Source organism: Oncorhynchus masou, chromosome 5, assembly GCF_036934945.1.
Source record: "Oncorhynchus masou masou isolate Uvic2021 chromosome 5, UVic_Omas_1.1, whole genome shotgun sequence".
In the NCBI taxonomy this organism is placed as follows: domain Eukaryota; kingdom Metazoa; phylum Chordata; class Actinopteri; order Salmoniformes; family Salmonidae; genus Oncorhynchus; species Oncorhynchus masou.
This window is the reverse complement of record NC_088216.1, coordinates 46854908-46879043: the sequence shown is the minus strand read 5'-3', so window position 1 is coordinate 46879043 and position 24136 is coordinate 46854908. Positions and strand designations below refer to the sequence as shown.

Below are 24136 nucleotides of genomic sequence, written 5' to 3'. Positions count from 1 at the left end.
GAAGACAGTGGGGATGAATATGACCTTCATCATGAGCCGCTACAGGTTCCCACATCTCCTACAGTACCTGAGGAGAGGAATGCTGAACCAGCGAGAGAGTGGGAACACAGGCCCCCAACAGTGAAACAGACAGTTGCAGTGCCAGTCCCTGATACGCTACCAGCACAGCCTTAGTTGATAACCATGGCAATGAATGCAAAGAAGACAACCTTACTGAAGTAGAAATTCATATCACTCCATATTCGCCAAGGCCATATTACTCATCCTTGACCCATCATCCTCTACTCTTTTCACTGCCTCACCATATGACACATTCTGTTCCACTCTGGCAACCTCAACCGGTCTCTCTTGCACCGGACACTTCTGATCCCCAAAAACATGGCACCCCCACAATTGCCACAGTTTTGTCATGACTATTCTGTGAGGATCCAAATAGGTCAGATCAGCTTGGCAATGGATTTTATTTTATTTTACCTTTATTTAACTAGGCAAGTCAGTGAAGAACAAATTTAGTGGGTTAACTGCCTTGTTCAGGGGCAGAACAGCAGATTTGTACCTTGTCAGCTTGGGGATTTGAACTTGCAACCTTTCGGTTACTAGTCTAACACTCTAACCACTAGTCTACCCTGCGATGACTTCGTGTAGTACATCTTTTGATTAGCGATGCACGGTTGATGCACGGAATGTGCCTTTGTTTCACATACGTTTTCTGCTGAAACTCTAACAAGTTCTAAAGCGAATACTGGAACAATATTTCTAACATAGAACATGTGAAATGGTCAGCGGCGATCTAAAGATTAATAATGTCATTTTGGTTGTTATTTTGTGATGCCATTAAACATGTTAAAGGAAATACTGTAACTTGAAAAGTATATACACTTCATGTACGAAGTATCCATCCTCTACGTTGTGTACAAAATGTGACAAATGATGTTTTTGTTACAAGAGGGATGTGATCTTAGAAACTAAGAGGTAATTGTTTCTATAACTTTGTACAAGTGAGTAGTCACTGCTCCTTGAGTGAGGTCAGAGAGCCTGTCTGCCTCACAAACCGTCCATTTTGAATGAACTGTATAAAATGGTGTGTTAAGAATTAACATATCAGACCAGAGAGGCGTTGAGCTGCAGCTCACGTTCAATGTGGTTTGAACAATGAAATCTCAACACGAGTTAGAGACGATACTCATCTCCCGTAAAATGACTGCCGATATTCACATCTCCAAAAATCATAGCTGTCCTAAGTAAAGTATCTAGAAAAGTGAACTTAAGTGGGACCATTCTACAACTCTTCTCAAAATCACAGGAGTACGCTACTCTCATCACTCAATCCTGTGTGGCTCAGTCGGTAGAGCATGGCACTTGCAACGCCAAGCGTCGTGGGTTCGATTCCCGCTAGGGCCACCCATATGTAAAAAGTAGTGGCCCCAGCCAACTTGTAAGTCGCTTTGGACAAAAGCGTCTGCTAAATGGGATATATATATATATAACAATCGACATGGCTGGCAAGCCTATCTTCAAAGAGGCAACTTTAGGAGCGAATGGAAGGGAAATCAACTCTGCAGTTCTGTTTAGGACTACACGAAAAACCAAGGCATTTACACGTAAATACATTCATGATTATTTACTCCAAAACAGGTGAGTAGTTTCTAAATGTACCAAAGTATTATGTCTCTGTCCTTCTCTCCCTGTCCCTCCCCATCCCTTTTGTAACAAGCCGCCATATTGTGTCAGTCAGCTAGGGACCTGTTTCTAATGTATTCAGTGTGTATGTTTATCTGGTGCTACCATTTAGTTAGCTGGTACATAAATAATTAAACCAATTTGTGCAGTACTGAATCATAAGTACGGCTGGGGTTTTAGCATATGCAGGAGGTTATGATTGTTCAGAATGATGATATGATATACAAGGTTATGATTATACGTTGATTTATGAATGTAATAGGTTAAGACCTTTAGTTTAATCCAGGAGATTTAAGGAACCACTCTCGTGGTGCCTCAATTCCTAATGAGTTAATTGTTACATGATTAATTTAATTGGTAACAATTAAACAGTTTGTTGATTAGATAAATAACAGTCATCAGATTAATGAAAGTAAAGTCACAACAGTTCTACATTGCGCAACTAGTCACACCTCATCTTTTTGAAAAAAAGGAACATTGGCTATCTAACTGGGAGTCTCGTGAGTGAAAACATCCGAAGCTCATCAAAGGTAAAAGATTTAATTTGATCGCTTTTCTGATTTCGGTGACCAAGTTACCTGCTGCTAGCTGGACAAAATGCTATGCTAGGCTATCGATAAACTTACACAAATGCTTGTCTAGCTTTGGCTGTAAAGCATATTTTCAAAATCTGAGATGACAGGGTGATTAACAAAAGGCTAAGCTGTGTCTCAATATATTTCATTTGTGATTTTCATGAATAGGAATATTTCTAGGAATATTTATGTCCGTTGCGTTATGCTAATTAGTGTCAGTCGATGATTACGCTCCCTCATGCGGGATGGGGAGTCAGAGGTTTTTAAAATGTGGGTCTCTGCACCACTTTCCCTGAATGACGGGTCGCCACAGAGCGTGATCATAATTATTTTAGTGATCCATGGTAGACGTCCTTCCAAACAACAATGCCCCCAACCAGCTGAACCGTATTTGCACTTGACTGTTTATGGATGTGAAAGTGAAATTGACATTTCCAAAAAAGTTTAGCGGGATGCTGCTTTGCGATCTATTGCCTAGGCCAGGGCTTTCCAACCCAGTTCTTGTCGTAGAGCTACCATGCTGTAGGTTCACTCCAACCCTGATCTAGAGCATTTAATTCAATTATTAGCTGGTTGATAAACAATCGGATTAGTTACAACTGGGGTTGGAGCGAAAAACCACAGGAAGGCAGGTCAACAGGAACAAGGTTGGAGAGCCCTGACATCAACAGCCAGCCAGGGTTTCATTAAATAAACTATAGGCACAATACTTTTATTGCACACTGAGGGCTAATTAAACTGATGCATTTGGCGATGTTAAACTTAAATTTACTGGCACTATGAAGAATAGAGTAGCCATACTAACTTATGAGGCTTTGCTAAACAAGACATTGCTAGATACACCAATATAAACCCTATGCGCACGGTTCTGTTTGTCTGCCCCGATCCTCTATCTTAGCTATAAAAAAAATGTAAAAACCCTAGTGTGTGTTTGGTTTAAGGTCTGTTGCATGAAGAATAGCTCAGCCTATTAATCAAAAAACCCAACTTTAGTGAACTTGCGCGAGACACTGCATACAACACCCATTCTGCCAACACACACATCCCTGGGTCGCTCACATATTCAGTTCGCTACAGCTAGCAACTTGAACGAGCTGCAACAAACACTCAAACTGGACAGTTTTAGTTCAATCTCTTCATTCAAAGACTCAATCATGGACACTCTTACAGACATTTTTAGCTGCTTTGTGTGGTGTATTGTTATCTTTACCTTCTTGACCTTTGTGCTGTTGACTGTGCCCAATCATGTTTGTACCATGTTTTGTGCTGCTACCATGTTGTCATGTGTTGCTGCCTTGCGTCTCTCTTTATGTAGTGTTGCCTCTCTTGTTGTGATGCGTGTTTTGTCCTATATTTATATTGTATTTATTTTTATCCCAGGTCCCGTCCCCGCAGGAGGCCTTTTGCCAGGCCGTCAGTGTACATAAGAATTTGTTCTTACCTGACTTGCCTAGTTAAATAAAGGTTACATTTTTTTTGTCAAGAAATTGCTAAATACTGCATTGGGATACATCTTTTGATTAGCGATGCACAGTTGTGACTTTCTACCTGTTGGCCGACACACCTACCTATGCCTGGCTGTGCCCCCCTCCCATCGTTCTCTCTCCCTCGCTAGCTCGCTCTTGAAGTAGACTATAGCAAATAGTTTCCTCCTTTGGAAAAATAATGAATCTTAAGAGTCGATTAACCTTGACACCCAGAAATGGGAGTCGATGGGCAAGGAGAGGTGCCCAAAAGTCGTGATAGAAAGAGGCTAACAACTGTTTCGTCGAAGTTACACTATAGTGGCATGAACATATAATGAAATTGCCATCATTATCATGTCGTCGCTAACCATAGCTAGCTACCATAGTGATCCCTCGAGAGTAGCTAATTTCTGAGCATCATTCAAGTTTGCTAGCTAGCAAGGCGGCTGTGCAAGAAATTATATAATTATGCTAGCTAATTGTTTCAATGCACCATCCCAGTGTGAAATTACAAGACAAAATGTGTTTGTAGATCGACTGTGGTGAATGAAACTACAGCAACCAATGTGATAACGGCTGAGGTAATTTGCTGTTCTCCAAATAGCATTTTAGAGTTAAAAAAATTGGTGTCAGGGAAAATTACACCCATTCATATAACTGACTTGTCTAGTTAAATAAAGGTTAAGAACAAATTCTTATTTACAATGACCGCCTACCCCGGCCAAACCCAAACCAAAATTTTGCGCCGCCCTATGGGACTCCCGATCACGGCCAGTTGTGATACAGCCCGGGATTGAACCAGGGTTTGTAGTGACACCTCAAGCACCGAAATGCAGTGCCTTAGACCTCTGCGCCACTTGGGAGCCCAGAGTGTTGTTGTTGTCCCAAAAAAAAAAAATGTGAGCCATTCCACAAATGGCGTGCCTTCTGGTTAGTGTAATTTTGTAAAAAAATAATAACTATACACTTCAGCTAATTGTAGCATTGCCATAAAGAGCACATGTTCAACTTCGTAACAAACACGTTTTCCTCATCTCAAGCTGTTAAATTAAGAAAAATGATTACAAAAGTGACTAAAAGTGACAAAGTGCCTGTAACAGGGTTAATGATGTATTCTTAAAATCAACAATAACTCACCCTTGTGACAGTTGAACTGTAACTGATCGATAAACACATATTTCCATATTGTTTGTAGCTAACTCATGTACAGCACTTGTGATAGCCACACATTCAGGGTCTGTTCTACAGCCTACTTGAAATGTAGATCAGTAAAGTAGAGTCTGTAGTGAAGATCACTTGGGGGCAGGCTCTCTACTGGCCCATTCTCTTCAGCCATCATCTTTCACTTTGACATCATTGTCTTCGTCATCATCATCATCATCGTCGTCGTCTTCCCCCTCAGGCAGTGGGATATTCCTGTCACGGCAGATATTATGCAGGATGGCACAGATGATAATAAATCCTGCTCACCCTCTCCGGCTTCAACTGGATGTCTGCTTGCAGAATGGGAAATCTCCTCATTTGGCTGATGCCCCTCCTCATTACATCTCACGTTTTCTTAAGTTCCCTGAAAATAACCACCACAACATCTGTATCACTAAGATAGGCCAAATTGATCATAGATACAAGACAGAGAAGGGGATACTGACAATTGGAAAACCGCACTGTTTTATTTCTCCTCGGTTGGTTATGTCCTAAGTAATCCTATTCACAAATTTGCTATGACAACCAACTTACTTAATTTAAAGTTAAACTCAATGAAGAGGTTGATTTTAAACATGTATAATACAATATCTTACCTGTTGTAGTTCAACTGTGGGCCAGGCAGTGGATGGAAGTAAGATGTGAGCAGCCATTGTCTGCAGGGGTATCCACTGTCCCCCAACAAGTTATATCCAGCAAGCGCAAGAAGCCCCTCAATCTGTTTGAGGCCACCCTCACTCAGTATCTCCTGAGCAACACTCTCCGGCACAACATAGAGAACCTTGCAGTGTGCATCGAACACCACGTGGGTGTCGATTAAAATAATTGGGTCTCCAGGGAAATTCTTGAACTCCTTGTTGTATGTTGTACTTAATACTGAGCTGCTTCTAAAAGTTGTGCCAATGACTCCAGCAACACTGGGGAAGCCAGCTATTGCCTTAAACGTAGCTTGGTTGTGTTGGAGCTGGCTGGCATCTTGCGGGAAGGCAACGAATTGGCCTACTAGTTGAGGATCAGAGAGGGCATTGATAGTTTGTGTTATCACCATTCTGACATGAGCTACAGAACAGCTTGACAGTCCCAAAGCATCTTGCCTGTGGCCAAGTAACCCAGGCTTATTAGTAATTTAACTTCAGGAGAAATGGCTTGACATTGATGTTTTGACGACGTGAGAGAGTCTCTGACTAACTCCAATACAAACGTAATTCTTGCCTGATCAAGCATGTATCTTCCCAGCAACTCCTTGTCATCACACATTAATAAAGCATCTTTGTTTGTCACAGTATGATGGGTTTCCTGATTAAAATGTCCTCCTAGAACATGCCCTGGCCAATAATGACGATTCCTCATATGCCTTACCAGGTCTGCCTTTGCACTGTAGCATTTGTCACAGTCTTTGCATTTATATGGCTTTTCCCCGTGTGAACAGTCATATGGATTCTCAGATTAGTATTGTGTGCGAAGCATTTGCCACAGACATGGCAACAATATTTTTTTTGCCTCCACAACTCCGCTTTAACCCTGACGATGTTTCTCCCTTCTCAACCCAAGCATTTTCTCTTGTTCTCGTCTCATCAGCAGAGCACTCTGAATTTACTGCAGAGAAGGGCTGAGAGACACTGTAGTTCTCTTCATTCACTTCTGTTTCCATCTGCTCAGTTGTGTTGGTAGGTAGAGTCACTCAGTCTGTTCTTTACATTTTGACTTTGGTAAAGGTGTGAGGGTTGAGTTGAGATGGGTCCTGATCAGTCACTTTTAATATAGGGAGGGTTGAATATGAACTCTTTTATATCAGACTCCAGCCCTTGAAGTTCGTCTCCGCCCTGACTGACCCAGAACTCCTCTTTAATCTGTGTGTGATCTTTCGGACTGGTCCGGAGGTCTTCTTCCTCTTTAATCTGTGTTGGCTCAGGGTCCTGTTCATTTTTAATCTGTGTGGGATCTGGGTCTTGGCCTAAACTGGGGCTCCCCTCTTGCTGACTCTGCACAGGAGAAACCACTTCTTGTAGAAAGAATAGAAGAAAACATTCAATGTGTTTTCAAATTCAATCATAGTTTTGTTCAGATAATTTTGCTAAGATTTCTATTCCTCAAAAAAGCTAATAATTAACAGCCAACTAACAACATAACTGTTTGTTTAGCAGTGGCTTTGGCTGGCTAAATTTGACATATTTACAACAAGCGTTGGGCAAACATTCTAGCCAATCTAGATGGCTAGATGGAGATGTAAGTAAATTAGTTTCCTGCCTAGTTACAAACCTGTTCCAAGTAACTTTATCTCGGGTTCCAAAACCAGATCTTGCAGCCTTTGTAGACGTTCAAACTCCTCCTTTGAACCGGATAGTTCTTCCTGGTACACTGCTAACGATTTTTTTAATGCCCCAGATATTTCCACAGCGGCCGCTGATAATCGGTCGGTAAGAAACGTGTTAAATAGTTGTAATTTTAACATTGTGAAGGGAATCCTAGTCCAGTCAATATTCCACCATCCTTTGCAAATTGGGAAGAGGGGTTCTTCTTCAGTGGTTTTAAAATGGCGGTTGACAACCAACTTTAGTGTTGCATTACCGCCACCAGCTGGACTGGAGTGTGGACCAAAGACGTAAATTCCTCAAAACTGTCTTGCTTTTTTAAATGTATAAAAAAAAAAATTATATTACCAATGTAGAAAGGTCTGTATACATACAATAAGTAAACAAATAAAATTATAATACAAAGACCTGAAAAAAAACACATTGATTGTTTTAACAGCTTTCTTATTAGAAGAATTTAGAATGGTCTTTTTTTTAACCTTTATTTAACTAGGCAAGTCAGTTAAGAACAAATTCTTATTTTCAATAACAGTGGGTTAACTGCCTGTTCAGGGGCAGAACGACAGATTTGTACCTTGTCAGCTCTGTGATTTGAACTTGCAACCAACGCTCTAACCACTAGGCTACCCTGCCGCCCCGTATTAATGTACTGCTCGAATTCCTTATAGAAAACACAGAAGAGTGTTTGTTTATTCGTGAATTTACATTTATGAAATTAAATTTTGCAATTAGCACAATTAGATTTGAGGTAAAATTGTTTTTCTTTATCTTTATTATGGTTAAGGAAACCGAGCTTCACATTCTCCCATAAGAAAAAAAAGTAATCAAGAATATTAACAACTGTGAATATCTTTCCATAATTGTTTTACATGTAGACAATGCCAAAATAAATGTGAAACCGTTTCTGGATGCTCAACACAAAGTAGAATCAATGTTAATGTATATTTTTTAGTTTCTTCAGGTAATGATTCGCAGAGTAATACGTATGGATCACTCTGAAAGAGACCTCTTTGACCTTGTCAACAACCAAGTATTTGTGTGGTAATAACCAGATGTATTTCCAACAGATATTAGTGACCAATGTATTCCAGTAACTTGTGACATAAGGAATGGATACAATATCCCTTTGAAATAAAGCACATATAGATCTGTTGTTTTGAGGGAGCAAGGAGAAACATATTTTCCCTATTGGAGAGTCAACTGTATTAATAAGTGAGGGTAGGTCAAGAAGGTGAGGTCTGGTTACACCTCTAAATAACATGAGAGAATACCATCATGGTTGCCATTTTTACGTCTCTGCTTTCACTACGAAGGAAGTTTGCGGTAGTTTCACGAGCCAATGCTAACTAGCATTAATGCAATGACTGGAAGTCTACAGGAACAGTTAGTACGCTAGCTGTTCCTGTTCATCTGACTCTGGGGAAGTATATAAATGGCTACATTGCCAAAATCTCAAATTATAATTAGAAAATTGAGGAAATTACAGTAATTGGAGCTAATTGCAGGGTTTTTTTCTGTATAGAAAATTCATAGGCGGGCCATCTAAGTAGAGCTCTGCTACCCGACCCGAGCTCGGCATTTTACATTAGGTTAGAGCCGGGTAGGGCCTGTTCTTCCATCAATAGATAGGGTACAGGCAGGGCTCGGGTATCTCTAAATTGAGGGTACAGGCAGGGCTCGGGTATCTCTAAATTGGTATCTCTACTGCTGCGCAGTAGTCATATCTGACTGAGATCATAACATTGTGTTTGAACATTGTGCTTCAACATAATCAAATATAAAACAGGAAGGATTATTTCACAGAATATAATACTGTACCTTAAGTTTAGAGCGATGAAAAGTAGCTAACAGCTATATGCTCGCTCATGTCCCTTCATTGAGCAGAGCAGCCCAGCTGAGCCGTTGCTATTGATGCATGCAGAGGAGCATGCATCAATAGTGCTAATGTAACGGATGTGAAATAGCTAGCTAGTTAGCGGTGGTGCACGATAAATAGCGTTTCAATCGGTGACGTCACTTGCTCTGAGACCTTGAAGTAGTGGTTCCCCTTGCTCTGCAAGGGTATGGGCGAGGGGACGGTCTAAAGTTATACTGTTACACTAATTTCAGTGTAATTTCAGTTCACTAATTTTCAGTTTCAGTTCAACCGGAAGCATGGAGAAAAAATATTGAACTACTGTATATACAGTGCCAGTCAAAGGTTTGGACACACCTACTCATTCCAGGGTTTTTATGAAAATAATATATATATTCTACATTGTAGAATAATAGTGAAGACATAAAAACTATGAAATAAAACATATATTTGAGATTCTTCAAAGTAGCCATCCTTTGCCTCTGCACTCTCTTGGTATTCTCTCAATCAACTTCATGAAGTAGTCACCTGGAATGGATTTAAATTAACAGGTGTGCGTTGTAAAACGTTAGTTTGTGGGATTTCTTTTCTTCTTAATGCAATCAGTTGTGTTGTGAAAGGGTAGGGGGGTATACAGACGATAGCCCTATTTGGTAAAAGACCAAGTCCATATTATGGCAAGAACAGCTCAAATAAGCAAAGAGAAACAACAGTCCATCATTACTTTAAAACATGAAGGACAGGCAATCTGGAAAATTTCAAGAACATTGAAAGTTTCTTCAAATGCAGTTGCAAAAACCATCAAGCGCTATGATGAAACTGGCTCTCATGAGGACCACCACAGGAAAGGAAGACCAAGAGTTTGCTCTACAGCAGAAAATAAGTTTATTAGAGTTAACTGCACCTCAGATTGCAGCCCAAAATAAATGCTTCACAGAGTTCAAGTAAGAGACATATCTCAACATCAACTGTTCAGAGGAGACTGTGTGAATCAGGGCTTCATGGTTGAATTGCTGCAAAGAAACCACTACTAAAGGACACCAATAATAAAAAGAGACTTCCTTGGGCCAAGAAACACGAGCAATGGACATTAGACCAGTGGAAATCTGTCCTTTGGTCTGATGAATCCAAAGTTTAGATTTTTAATTCCAACCGCCGTGTCTTTGTGAGAAACAGAGTAGGTGAACGGAAGATCTCTGCATGTGTGGTTCCCACCATGAAGCATGGAGGAGGATGTGTGATGGTGGGGAGGTGCTTTGCTGGTGACACTGTCAGTGAATTATTTAGAATTCAAGGCACACTTAACCAGCATGGCTACCACAGCATTCTGCAGCGATACCCCATCCCATCTGGTTTGTGCTTAGTGGGATTATCATTTGTTTTTCAACAGGACAATGACCCAAAACACACATCCACATGTAACATGGCTGAAATAGGCATTCTTAGTTGTATGAGTTTTGTCATAATTAAGCAGTCATGTTATGTATGTATAGTTGTGAAGCCATCTTCTGTATTATTTGAGTAACTGCATCCTGTGTGTATCTATATATGTGTGCATGATCACGCCACATCCAGCTATAGAGTTGTTAACCTTTGATGGTTGTATGTATCGTGATCCATGCTGCACCCAGAGTTTTCACTTTTAAAGTTATATCTAATGTATGTTAGGCTGAAAACCATATTGTTTTATAATCATTATCGATTGGTGATAGTGTTAGAGTTGTGCCATGTATTTATAATTTCAATTCAATTCCTCAATCAATTCCTCCTTTGGCTGCCTCTCCTTCCAGTTCTCTGCTGCCAATGACTGGAACGAACTTCAAAAATCTCTGAAACTGGTGGCAGTGCGCGCTAACCAAGGTAGCCAGGTGCACGGTGTTTCCTCCGACATATTGGTGCGGCTGGCTTCCGGGTTGGATGCGCGCTGTGTTAAGAAGCAGTGCGGCTTGGTTGGTTTGTGTATCGGAGGACGCATGACTTTCAACCTTCGTCTCTCCCGAGCCCGTACGGGAGTTGTAGCAATGAGACAAGATAGTAGCTACTACAACAATTGGATACCACGAAAAAGGGGTAAAAAAAAATCTCTGAAACTGGAAACACTTATCTCCCTCACTAGCTTTAAGCACCAGCTGCCAGAGCAGCTCACAGATTACTGCACCAGATTATAGCCCATCTATGCACAGTCTTCCACTGCAAATCTACCATTCCAGTGTTGTACTTGCTATATTGTATTTACTTCGCCACCTGCCTTTACCTCCCTTATCTCACCTCATTTGCTCACATTGTATATAGACTTATTTTTCTATTGTATTATTTATTGACTGTATGTTTGTTTTACTCCATGTGTAACTCTGTGTTGTTGTATGTGTCGAGCTGCTTTGCTTTATCTTGGCCAGGTTGCAATTGTAAATGAGAACTTGTTCTCAACTTTCCTACATGGTTAAATAAAGGTGAAATAAAAATTAAATTAAAAAAATGTATAATTTTATGGACATTTACTAAATTTGTACGTTGCGTTATGCTAAAGGGTAGCTAACATTCGCATTTTACTTTCTCTGCTAATGAGGCTAGTCACCGCCTGAAGTCACCTCCTTTCTGTTTCACGTCACTCAGATTGCATGGTGGGTTTGCAGTTGTTCTGAAGTGTATGTGGTGTTGTGTATGTATTTGCAGAATAAACAGCATTGTGTCCTTTGTCGATGAGCCAAATAAAAGCATTTACACAGGCTGGGTAAGAGCTATTTGACCAAGAAGGAGAGTGCTGCATCAGATGATCTGGCCTCAACAATGACCCAATCTCAACCCCATTGAGAAAGTGTGGGATGAGTTAGACCACAGAGGGAAAGAAAAGCAGCCAACAAGTGCTCAGCATATGTGGGAACTCCTTCAAGACTGTTGGATTCCTCGTGAAGCTGGTTGAGAGAATGCCAAAAGTGTGCAAAGCTGTCATCAAGGCAAATGGTGGCTACTTTGAAGAATCTCAAATATAAAATATATTTTGATTTGTTTAACACTTTGTTGGTTACAACATGATTCCATGTGTGTTATTGTCACGTTCTGACCTTTATTCCTTTGTTTTGTCTTTATTTAGTATGGTCAGGGCGTGAGTTGGGGTGGGCAGTCTATGTTAGTTTTTCTATATTTTCTATTTCTGTGTTTGGCCTGATATGGTTCTCAATCAGAGGCAGCTGTCTATTGTTGTCCCTGTTTGAGAACCATATTTAGGTAGCCTGTTTTCCTTTGTGTTTTGTGGGTGGTTATTTTCAGTCTTTGTGTGTCTGCACCAGATAGAACTGTTTCGGTTGTCACTTTGTTGTTTTGTATTTTTGAAGTGTTCAGTTTCTTATGAAAAAAATAAACACTAACCACGCTGGGCTTTGGTCCTCTCCTTCTTCCACCCAAGACAACCGTTACAGTTATTTCATAGTTTTGATGACTTCACTATTATTCTACAATGTATAAAATAGTTCAAATGAAAAATCCTTGAATGAGTAGGTGTGCCCAAACTTTTGACTGGTACTGTATATTTTTTAATTGTACCATCTTTGAGAACTAACAAAAGCTCGACAAATTCCCAAAACCAGGCATTCGGGGCACATTTACATATATTTTGTTATAACGTTTGAGCAGAGGAACACAATTATTGGTAATGAGATTAAAAACAGCTAATTCTCAGCTCAATGGAAAAATGTGTAGAATTGCAGAAAATGTGCTATTCAACAGCAACATTTTCTATACTCCGCCAAAATACCTTTCTAGCTAATAGACTATGTTAAGAGTTTTACACTTCCTCTTCCAATGTACTGTGGGAAGGTCAAAATTATGAAACTGTCTACCAAATCGATTATTTTTCAAATGCTAATTACTTCCACTTGCCATTATCATTCACCTGACAAGACAATACGTGATTTTTTTTCTGCTAACATATGATGGGGGTCTCTGGGTCGCCGGCTTGCCTGGGTGGGGGTCCCTGGGCAAGAGAAATTTAAAAAGCCCTTTTCTAGTCTGCTTAGAGGCTTTGCCTTTTCCTCTGTGGTGAAAGTAAGGAAATGTCTCTGCTGCCAATGAGAGAGTTAGCTAGCTACAACAGAGTTATATAATTACCAGTTTAACCTAAGATTTGTATTCCCCTTTCATCTGTACGGGTTAGCTAGCATATGAACTGAACTGCTCGACATTTACTCAATGAAAATGTCAAATATAGTTATTTTTACTGAGAAATTAACAGTGGCGTTGAGATACGCTATACCGTATTTGGGGCAGTGGAAAAAAATATAACGGAGGTAGAGGAAGACATTTTCTGAACAGAGAGTAAATGTCAACAAAGGCGGCTGGACTTGTATTTCAAACCCGTGATAAAATTACATAAAACAGGTTTGTTGCAATCTCTCATGCGTGGTGTGTGTGTTTGCGAGAGAGTGTGTGAGAGAGAGAGACTTTATTGGGTATAGCTCTCTCCCTAATGGCTATGATTGTTATTGAGCATAAGTCTTAGCCTCGGACCACAAGATCAACCCAGTATCTAAATATTTTATCATTTGAGTACATCGTATGTCAGCCTATTTCCCTGATATTGTTCTCTACATCACCCCAGACCCACATAAATTAACTCTCCACATCCCTGAAGCAGTTTCCCCCTGAGCAGACACACTGTGCACACCACATCATTTCAACATGGATAATTGGGTCATATTTAGTTGAGACGTTGATCAATGAGATTACAACCTATGTTCACCCACTCAAAAAGACAGCCAAAAGTTAGTTGAATTTCCAACGTGTTATCACTATGCTTTCAACCATCTAAAAGCACAACATTTAACATTTAAGTCATTTAGCAGACGCTCTTATCCAGAGCGACTTACAAGTTAATTTTTACCTTTTTATTTAACCAGGCAAGTCAGTTAAGAACACATTCTTATTTTCAATGACGGCCTGGGAACAGTGGGTTAACTGCCTGTTCAGGGGCAGAACGACAGATTTGTACCTTGTCGGCTCGGGGGTTTGAACTCACAACCTTCCGGTTACTAGTCCAACGCTCTAACCACTAGGCTACCCTGCCGCCCCAACCAAATTCCAATGGAAAAACAATGACAGATTTTTGGGTTTAGTGTCACCCAAATATCTATCACTGAGCTTTCAACCATTTAAAAGCATAACAAAGTTCAAATGGGAATACAATGTCAGAAATGTTGTTTATTTATACAACAGATTAATGTGTTATCATTGTGCTTCATCTAATAGCAGAACCAAATGACTTGGATTGCAGTTGAGATTACAGTAAAGTACATGGTGCAAGTGATCAACGTCACTTCTGCTCAGATTATGGGGAAAGGGGAAGAAATTCTATGTGTAACGCATTTAACTTTAGACTATTTACTGTATTACAAAAGTAAAATTGAATTGTGTTTGGTTGACAATGCAACCAAATATCAACATTAAAAGGAAATGTATCTACTGATTGGATAGCTCCATCTGAGCCACTGACTTTAATTCCAGTTTGTCTTCAAATTAACAATTGATATTCACATCTCCATCTCAACCAAAAATGCACATTAAATAAAGTTTGATTTAGTCCTATACTTTAACTTTGATTTATGGTTGAAATGGACACATGAATCCAACATAATATGTTGACTTTATATGATGACTTTATATAATGACTTTATATGAGGACTTTTCAAATGCATTCGGAAAGTATTCAGACCCCTTGACTTTTTCCACATTTTGTTACGTTACAACTTTATTCTAAAATAGATGAAATATGTTTTTTCCTCATCAATCTACACCAAAAAATTATGTAACAAAAATATCTTATTTACATTAACAGTATTCAGACCCTTTGCTATGAGTCTGAAAATTGTGCTCAGGTGAATCTTGTTTCCATTTAACCTTTATTTAACTAGGTATGTCAGTTAAGAACAAATTCTTATTTTATAATGACAGCCTACCGCGGCCAAACCCTCCCCTAATAACCTAAATGACACTGGGCCAATTATGCACCGCCCCATAGTACTCCCGATCACAGCCGGTTGTGATACAGCCTAGGATCAAACCAGGGTCTGTAGTGACTCTAGTACTGAGATGCAGTGCCTTAGACCGGTGCGCCACTCGGGAGACTTGAGATGCTTCTACAACTTGATTGGAGTCCAACTGAGGTAAATTCAATTGATTGGACATGATTTGGAAAGGCACACACCTGTCTATGTAAGGTCCCACAGTTGACAGCACATGTCAGAGCAAAAACCAAGCCATGAGGAGCTCAAAGACAGGATTGTGTTGAGGCACAGATCTGGGGAATGGTACCGCATGGCAAGCGATACCAGGGCGCCAAGTCTAGGTCGAAGAGGCTTCTAAACAGCTTCTACCCCAAAGCCATAAGACTCCTGAACATTTAATCACATGGCTACCCAGACTATTTGCTTTGCCCACCACCCCCCACCCCCTCTTTTTTAGGCTGTTGCTACTCCTGTTATTATCTATGCATAGTCACTTTAATAACTCTACCAACATGTACATATTACCTCAATTTCCTCGACTAACTGGTGCCCCCGCACATTAACTCTGTACCGGAACCACCTGTATATAGTCTCGCTATTGATATTTTACTGCTGCTCTTTTATTACCTGGTCCTTTTATTTCTTATTCTTATTTGTATTTTTTTAAACTGCACTGTTGGTTTGTAAGTAAGCATTTCACTGTAAGTTCTGTTGTATTCAAATCAAATCAAATTTTATTTGTCACATACACATGGTTAGCAGATGTTAATGCGAGTGTAGCGAAATGCTTGTGCTTCTAGTTCCGACAATGCAGTAATAACCAACAAGTAATCTAACTAACAATTCCAAAACTAATTTCTTATACACAGTGTAAGGGGATAAAGAATATGTACATACAGATATATGAATGAGTGATGGTACAGAGCAGCATAGGCAAGATACAGTAGATGGTATCGAGTACAGTATATACATATGAGATGAGTATGTAAACAAAGTGGCATAGTTAAAGTGGCTAGTGATACGTGTATTACATAAGGATGCAGTAGATGATATAGAGTACAGTATATACATATACATATGAGATGAATAATGTAGGGTATGTAAACATTATATTAGGTAGCATTGTTTAAAGTTGCTAGTGATATATTTTACATAATTTCCCATCAATTCCCATTATTAAAGTGGCTGGAGTGATGCGTTGTGCAGACCTCACTACCCTCTGGAGAGCCTTACGGTTGTGGGCGGAGCAGTTGCCGTACCAGACGGTGATACAGCCCGCCAGGATGCTCTCGATTGTGCATCTGTAGAAGCTTGTGAGTGCATTTGGTGACAAGCCGAATTTCTTCAGCCTCCTGAGTTTGAAGAGGCGCTGCTGCGCCTTCTTCACGATGCTGTCTGTGTGAGTGGACCAATTCAGTTTGTCTGTGATGTGTATGCCGAGGAACTTAAAACTTACTACCCTCTCCACTACTGTTCCATCGATGTGGATAGGGGGGTGTTCCCTCTGCTGTTTCCTGAAGTCCACAATCATCTCCTTAGTTTTGTTGACGTTGAGTGTGAGGTTATTTTCTTGACACCATACTCCGAGGGCCCTCACCTCCTCCCTGTAGGCCGCCTCGTCGTTGTTGGTAATCAAGCCTACCACTGTTGTGTCGTCCGCAAACTTGATGATTGAGTTGGAGGCGTGCGTGGCCGCGCAGTCGTGGGTGAACAGGGAGTACAGGAGAGGGCTCAGAACGCACCCTTGTGGCCCATGTGAGTAATCAAAGGCACATGACAGCCCGCTTGGAGTTTGCCAGAATGCCAGAGAAACAAGATTCTCTAGTCTGATGAAATCAAGATGGAACTCTTTGGCCTGAATGCCAAGCGTCACATCTGGAGGAAACCTGGCACCATTTATAAGACTTGTTCATAAAGGAACATTTGTTCATAAGGGCCTGAGATCAAAGTCAATATTCAGACCACTAGGGGTCAATGTTTTTAGATAGCCTACAAAGACTCCCTATGGAGTAGTAGGATCTCGATGTTACCTCCTCTCCTTGGTAGAGCAACATGCTCAATGCCTGTGTATTTGAGGGAGGAGATGGGATGGGTAGCTTCAACAGAATGAGCTGCTACTGGATAGTCAATGTTTTTACACCTGATTGAGCTGCGGTGTTCAGCTATGTGTTGTTTTAATTGTCTTTTCGTTTGTCCTATGTAGGCTTTTCCACATGAACAGGTGATGAGATTATTCTCTTGGTCTTGCATGAGATGATACCCCTAACAGGGATCTTTCGATCTGCATGTGGGTGTCTGAAGAAATATGTTTTTATAGTGCTATTGCACTGTGTGCGCATGAGCTACATTTGTAGTTCCCATTTGGGATAGGTGTCAAGAGTGTGAGTGGGCTCAGGGGGCATGTCAGATCTCACCAAACTATCTCCAATATTGCGGCCACGCTTATCAAAGAGAACACGGGCAAAGAAAGGACCGAAGCAGGGAAGTCAGTAAGCTGAAAGTTCCATTGAGTGATCAGGTAAGAACCCACACAGTGTCCTGATTGATGAGGGGGGAAACAATTTGATCAATTTTAGAATAAGGCTGAAACATAAAATGTGGAAAAGGTGAAGGTGTCTGAATAATTTCCGAATGTACTGTAAGTGCCTCATGTGTGAAATGCTTCTGGACAGCAAGTCTTCTAAAGCAGCACCAGGGAAATCACAGAGGAGAACCACATTGTTGACTTTTTGGTGGAAAATGCTTCACTTGTAAGAACTACTGGTTGGGGCAAAATCGAACTCTCATTCAGTGGTGGAACAAGTACCCAATTGTCATAAAAAAAGTAAAGATACCTTCATAGAAAATACTATTTGAGTAACTGTAAAAATATTTGGTTTTAAATATCCTTAAGTGTCAAAAGTAAAAGAATAATTTAAAATTCTTTAAGCAAACCAGACGGCACGATTTTCTTCTTTTTATTTTTGGATAGCCAAGGGCACACTAAATAATCATTTACAAACTAAGCATTTGAGATTAGTAAGTCCGCCAGATCAGAGGTAGGGATGACCAGGGACGTTCTCTTGATAAGGGTGTGAATTGGACACTTTCAAAATGTAACAAGTACTTTTGAGTGTCAGGGAAAATGTACTGAGTAAAAAATGCATTATTTTCTTAAGAAATGTAGTGGAGTAAAAGTTATCAAAAATATAAATAGTAAAGTACAGATGCCCCCAAATACTTTAAAGTATTTTTACAAGTACTTTACCCCATTGCGCTTACTTGTAGGACATTTTCCCACATTAAAACGCTAACCTTTCTGCACATAGCACACAAATGGATATGACCTATAATTTAAATGTTATTGACAATTGCATCTCAAAATGTTACTTTTTTGCCAAAATATTTTTTTTTGTCCATGTCTAAACAGGCCAATGGCTTTTAGAATATGTTCTCTAATTACTGCAGTTTATTCATACAAAATAGACAGAACAACACATCCTGGACACACATTGTAGAGCAGTGGTATCCAAAGTCCCGGTCGTGACTCCTAGTTGGGTCGTAAAATGTATTAATAAGAGTACAGATTCTTGTATTGGACAATATACAAACGGTTTTAAGAAAGATAATTGAAAAACACTTTTGAGTTCATGTATTTTTTGGTTTTATTGTTATTTTGAAAATGGTACGACTTGAAGGCTATTTATTGATGTAAAATAGAAATGTACCGATTTGAACGTTGTGTCATTTGATTTGGTGTGGGGTCGTGAGAAAAATCAGTGGAAAAAAATGGGGTCCCCGAAAAGTTGAATACCACTGTTGTAGTGTGTTGGGCTAGACAAACAAAGGACACAAGTGTTCAATGATATGACAGTTCCAATGAGATATACATTAGGACGACACTTCACACACATTTTTAGATCAGGTTAGTAAGAACACAAGATGCATGTCAATGGTGCTTACTGCGGGGTTTAAGACAGTTTTTTTTTTTTTACAGGACAGACTATTAAATATCTCCACAACATCAAGGGGAAATCTGAAATGTCTGGCACCATACTCATTTTAAAGCTACAACAGCTCAATAAAATATATGAGAGAAAGTTAGTCATATATGGAGTTCTTACTGCTATGGTTTAGGTTAGAATAATAATTACAAGCATTAGCCTAACTGAAAGTTAAAAAATTTAAATAATTGTACATTAGGTATAACTTCAAAAGAACACAAAGAGCTCATTGGGCATTGGCCAAAATTGACAATGGTTGCATTAAGCATTTCTGAAATGCAATTTATGTTGGTTGTGCAGAATAACATATTCACATGATTGCTCAAAAGATTCTGTCATATTAATGCATTTGAAATTCTTCCTGTAGTCATTGAGGGCCATTTAAGGTTATGGTTTCAGCTATGCTTGGTATCTGTAAAACCACTAATATTTTACTAAAAGTACATGCACATTTTCCATTTCACAAAATAGAAAAATAAAACTCTACACCAAACAAAAATATTTGCAATTGCGTTTAACTTTACTTTTCAATATTATTTTATTAAAGGGAATTTAAAAAAACTTTACAGGCTGATTTGTTTGTTGTGTTCGCATGACAGAAGAGAAAAGCGTCATCTCTTCATTGTCCCCCCATATCCGATGGCTGAGTTACTGGAATTGCGCAGGCTCATCAAGCGCATCATTGGGGTCAATTCGGTTTTGAATTCAAATTCACTTCACAAACGAAATAAATCCTCAGAAATAAAAAAAGCTCTGTTCTATTCAAGCATTACATTTCAATTTGCTTCCTGAATTAAACTGAATTGAGCCTAACCCTGTTCAGGAGGATCATACTAATCCAGGGTTAGACTCTAGTCTCCTCCTCCCTCCCTTCCCCAAGCTGATCTCTGATCCATGTAGACAAGACAGGTATGGAAACCGCACCCAGGGGTTTCTCCACCGTATTGCTTTTACCTGTCCAGCCCTCTCTGCTCAGTGATCCCTCGAAAGGATAAAGGATGAGGTTGAGTACTCTTCAATGGCCCAGACGAAAAATACTCTAGGTATAGTCCAAATAAGAACTAAATCACACCCAAATAAGGTTACTGGGTGTGATTTTCTTTACATATATTAGGCTGTGCAACAATTCCAGCCAGTCACTGCACCACTGGGATTACATGTGAGCAGACCAAAGACTTTGCTTGGCCACTCCAGCATTAAAACCTGCCTGAGGGGCCAACAAACCACCTTTCCTGAGGTTCTAAGGCGGGCCAATTGACAGAAATTAGAGAAAGGGAGGTTACAGGGAGATTTCTTTTTTTTAAGGAGGGGGGGTGTTAAATCTCAGCATCCAAGAGCATTAACCTGAGGTGCCTCAGTTACTGTGGGGTCCAATATGAAAGCAAAGATAATTTAAGGCGTTTGAGTCAACACATTTACTATGGTTTAAAACAGCCAAGATGTAGTTTGTCATTTCATTTACAAAACTACATAGATTGGATAGACAGAGCTATGACATGTTCCTCCGCTGGGGATAAAAGGGCTTCCTTTCAACTTTGGCACTCTTTAACAATAACATTGCCTTCTAACCAAGCAAAAATTGAAACTTTATGTCAATCTCCATCTAACTCAGTTTGTTATTCTGTCATTCTCCTTGATCCAGCATGTCTTCACCGTAAAATAACAAGTGCTCCTCTCTCCAAGTAAGGCAACCCTGGAGAGACAGAATGAAAGACAGGACAGAACAGAGGTGCTGCTTAAAACACTCCCAGCCAATGGCTTCCTCTTCAAACAACCCTGAATCAAAAGAAAGCGATGGCCTTCTTCATGCTCCTTGTCATCGGTGGCCCCTCTCTTCGCAAATGAAGCAACAAGGCCACGCAGTGTGGACATTTTTACAGGATTACTTTTTTGGCCATCCATAAACTATTTTCTCCTAATCTCAACATATACTTACAGTATCGTTTCAAAAATGGCTACTACTTTCAATGACTACCTGTATAAGATGCTATAAAACATTCAGCTTCACTAACATTTTCTGTCATTTGTTTTGTTTTTTTCTTCTATATCATTCCCACTTTGAAAACAGACATGAATTTAAAAAACTAGATGCAATAACAGAAGAGACACCATTAATCTAACAACCTTCCCAAATTCGCCATTCAGTTACTGCCCAGATGTTAAACAAAAAAATGAAGAAAAATAAAATTACAGTAAAATGTTTTTTGTTGGTTGTTGAAATAACTTAAAAACAAAACAGACGAATATTAACAGATACAGCACAGGCAGTCTAACTAAAGAAGGCGGGGCTTACATGTTGATTTCGGAATTATTGCTTGAACATGCTAACACGAAGTGGCACCTTGTCACTCCCCTGCTCTATCCATGGCCCTACACTCACACCCGGAGCAAGGTTCCTTCCTCACTTCCCCCTGGCCACCTTTCAGTCACACAGAACCAGCCTGTCATTTCCCTGGAGGGCAGGTATGCCCGGGACCTAGGAGGACCCTGGTCCTTAGCAGGAGAGGGACAGTGGAGAGTGGCATGGGGCAGCTCAGGGTGCATCATGGGAGATATCACAGTGTGTGGAATCCTGAGGGACTGCCCTTGTCACAGTGTGGGACAGAGAGGAGATCTGACTTGACACTCAGCTCCTCTCTGCCATCTCCCTGCAACCCTCTGCGCAGGCTGGAGACAGGGCAGAGGGCGAAAGGCAATGAGCGTACCAACAGTCAGCAGAAAGGGGTGGGAGGGATACTTCATCTCATTCTGTGGGCCAATATATTTTGTTTGTCCTAATCTAAATTTTTCAATTTCATCCCACCACTCTGCTCTTCATGCACTATGCTACCTCCCCCTTTATCCCCAGCACACCATGCCCCAATGGAGACGATGGATCCCCCTCTCCCTTCTGCACTCTATCTGCAGTGACGGAAGCCTGTGGTGCCGTCTGGGCCAGTGGGTTGGCGGATCAGGTGATTGTTTGGACGAACCGGTTCTGGCTGTGGCTGGGCACTCACTCGCACTGGTCTAATGGGGAAAGACAACGAAATGTAAATGGATGAGAAACAGCACAATAAGATTGTTTACATAACCCATACCATTGAGTGTAGGTGTCTAACCTGTCTTGGCTGGGTTTGTCCTGAGGTGTTTCTTCAGAACTAGCACTACCCAAAATCCTCCTGCGGGCCTCAGCATACTCTGCCTCCCGCTGGGCCAATGACTTCGGCTGCTGGGTGGGGCGGTTTGATGAACTAGTTGACCCTAGGGAACCGTTACTCGAGGGGCGCTTCAGAATTCGGATTTGAGGTGGGGGGGCTGCAGGTTGAGATTCATCCTGGATAACCATGGCAGTTCGTATAGGGGAGCTACCTGGGCCGATGGAGGATTTCCTGAGGGAGGGGGCAGAGTTTGTATTAAACAAGAAATACGTTGTGCTGTATAGCTATATCTTTACTTGGATATTTTCAGTTGGATTTTATTTCGCTCACTTTGTTTTCTGGCTTATCTTCAACTTTGCTTCGAGTCTTCTCTCAATTTCCTTGGAAACAAGCAAATAAACAAAAATATTTAAATTCTTAATTCAATTATTCAACGTAGGAATACGTTACATCTATAGATAATCAGAATTAATACATTTTCGTTAGAAGTCACTGGTGAGAAAATGTGTCAAAAGAAAGGAGACTCGGCATAACATGATTCGACTTAGCACACTAGCTAGCCGATCTACTAACGTTTGGTAGTTATCTATATTTAATTCCAGTGCTGAAATTTGAGTTGAGTGTTAAGCATTTTCCCAACAGCTGCAAAATGGTGTAGTTATTAAGTTAACTACCTAACTGGCTTAAACATAGCCAATCCAGTTTGTCGAAATTTTTCGTTCATTATTTCGTTGCCTAGCTAACGTTAGCTGCTAGCCGAATGACAACTGCTAGCTAACTAGCGACACTTCCCACAACCCGGCTAGCCAACTAACGTTAGTTACATAACAATAACTTGCCGCTAGTTAACGACGTTACCAGATCGTTGTTGACTCTCTTTTTACACTTCCGCCTGATACAAAAAATAAACCATATCGTTATCTGTAGTCCTGGCCAGGCCTTTGCAACTTACGATACCCTGGAATGGCTCAACTTGGGCCTGTATCTTAACCTAAGCTAGCGGAGGCTCCGACATGACGACAGGCTGTTCGCTTCAGTTCCCTCATAAGGCATTGAATGTTTGACAGGCAAACCACACACACTGACTATTGAACACAGTTCATGTCCTAAAAACAAAAGTTCCATCGCATTTCTTCCTCACCCCGCTGTCTGCAGCTTCCTCCCAGCTTTCGCAAACCTCTTCATCTTCCATATTACAGCGTCCAAGACCCACACACGAGCTCAGTGTTCACGATACAAACACACGCTGTAGCTAGCTGGATGTCTGCGCCGATGCGAAATCGAAAACCAAGCAGTCAAAAACAAAAAAAAAGACAGAATCAACAGCGACCTCTACTGTATCGACATTACACATGTTCATCGGGAACGCGCATTGATTCCTGACCTGGAAGTGTGGTCTACTTCAATGTTGAATTATTTGAGTATTGGATGACCTATATGTTGTACAGGTTATTGTAGCGATACGTTTACAGGTCGTATCTCTCCATATGACTTAGTCCCAACTTTGTTATTGTAAGTGACCTTTAGTTTAGGTATGCCAACTTGGTCTAAACTTCATCCAGGTGCAGAAATAGACATAGCCCGTGTCCGTTCTCTTCTGTGTTCAGCTACATCAAATCAAATAAAAGTTGATTTTTCACTTGAACTGGGTGGACCAGTACAGCGAAATGCTTACTTACAAGCTATTCTTCCTCAACAATGCAGTGTTCCATATTAAAGGTAAAGAAATAGAAACATCCATAATATAATCTTCAAACGAGCACGTAATCAATACAAGGTCAGATAAAATAAAAACGCAATAAGTAAAACAAGATTTTACACTATATACAAGGTCAGTACTTAGGTACCATAGCAATGTGCCAGGGATATGGTGGTAGTTGAGATAGCTATTTAAATATAGGCAGGGGTAAATGTGACTGGGCAGCA

The 24136-nt window shown here is 40.4% G+C and overlaps 1 protein-coding gene and 1 long non-coding RNA gene across 2 annotated transcripts; both read right to left on the bottom strand.

The window, feature by feature from the left end:
• Positions 1-2401: 2401 nt before the first annotated feature.
• Positions 2402-7481, bottom strand: LOC135539700 (uncharacterized). The gene is made up of 3 exons (XR_010455660.1): positions 7184-7481; positions 5521-6926; positions 2402-5288 (listed from the first exon to the last, which is right to left on the bottom strand). It is a non-coding gene; the product is annotated as an uncharacterized LOC135539700 (long non-coding RNA).
• Positions 7482-18517: 11036 nt separating this feature from the next.
• Positions 18518-23482, bottom strand: LOC135539699 (SUZ domain-containing protein 1-like). The gene is made up of 4 exons (XM_064965751.1): positions 23352-23482; positions 22541-22590; positions 22172-22441; positions 18518-22079 (listed from the first exon to the last, which is right to left on the bottom strand). Exons 1-4 carry the CDS (start codon positions 23400-23402, stop codon positions 21968-21970), a joined length of 483 nt encoding a protein of 160 aa, XP_064821823.1. The 5' UTR covers positions 23403-23482; the 3' UTR covers positions 18518-21967.
• Between the last annotated feature and the right edge of the window lie 654 nt (positions 23483-24136).

What these genes read in the sequence shown, in the direction of transcription:
- LOC135539699 (XM_064965751.1), bottom strand. Translation starts at nt 23,402, where the DNA reads ATGGAAGATGAAGAGGTTTGCGAAAGCTGGGAGGAAGCTGCAGACAGC. An exon ending in AGGAAGCTGCAGACAGCGGG is followed by an intron (nt 22,591 to 23,351) that starts GTGAGGAAGAAA and finishes CTTGTTTCCAAG; the next exon opens with GAAATTGAGAGAAGACTCGA. An exon ending in AAGATAAGCCAGAAAACAAA is followed by an intron (nt 22,442 to 22,540) that starts GTGAGCGAAATA and finishes CCCCTCCCTCAG; the next exon opens with GAAATCCTCCATCGGCCCAG.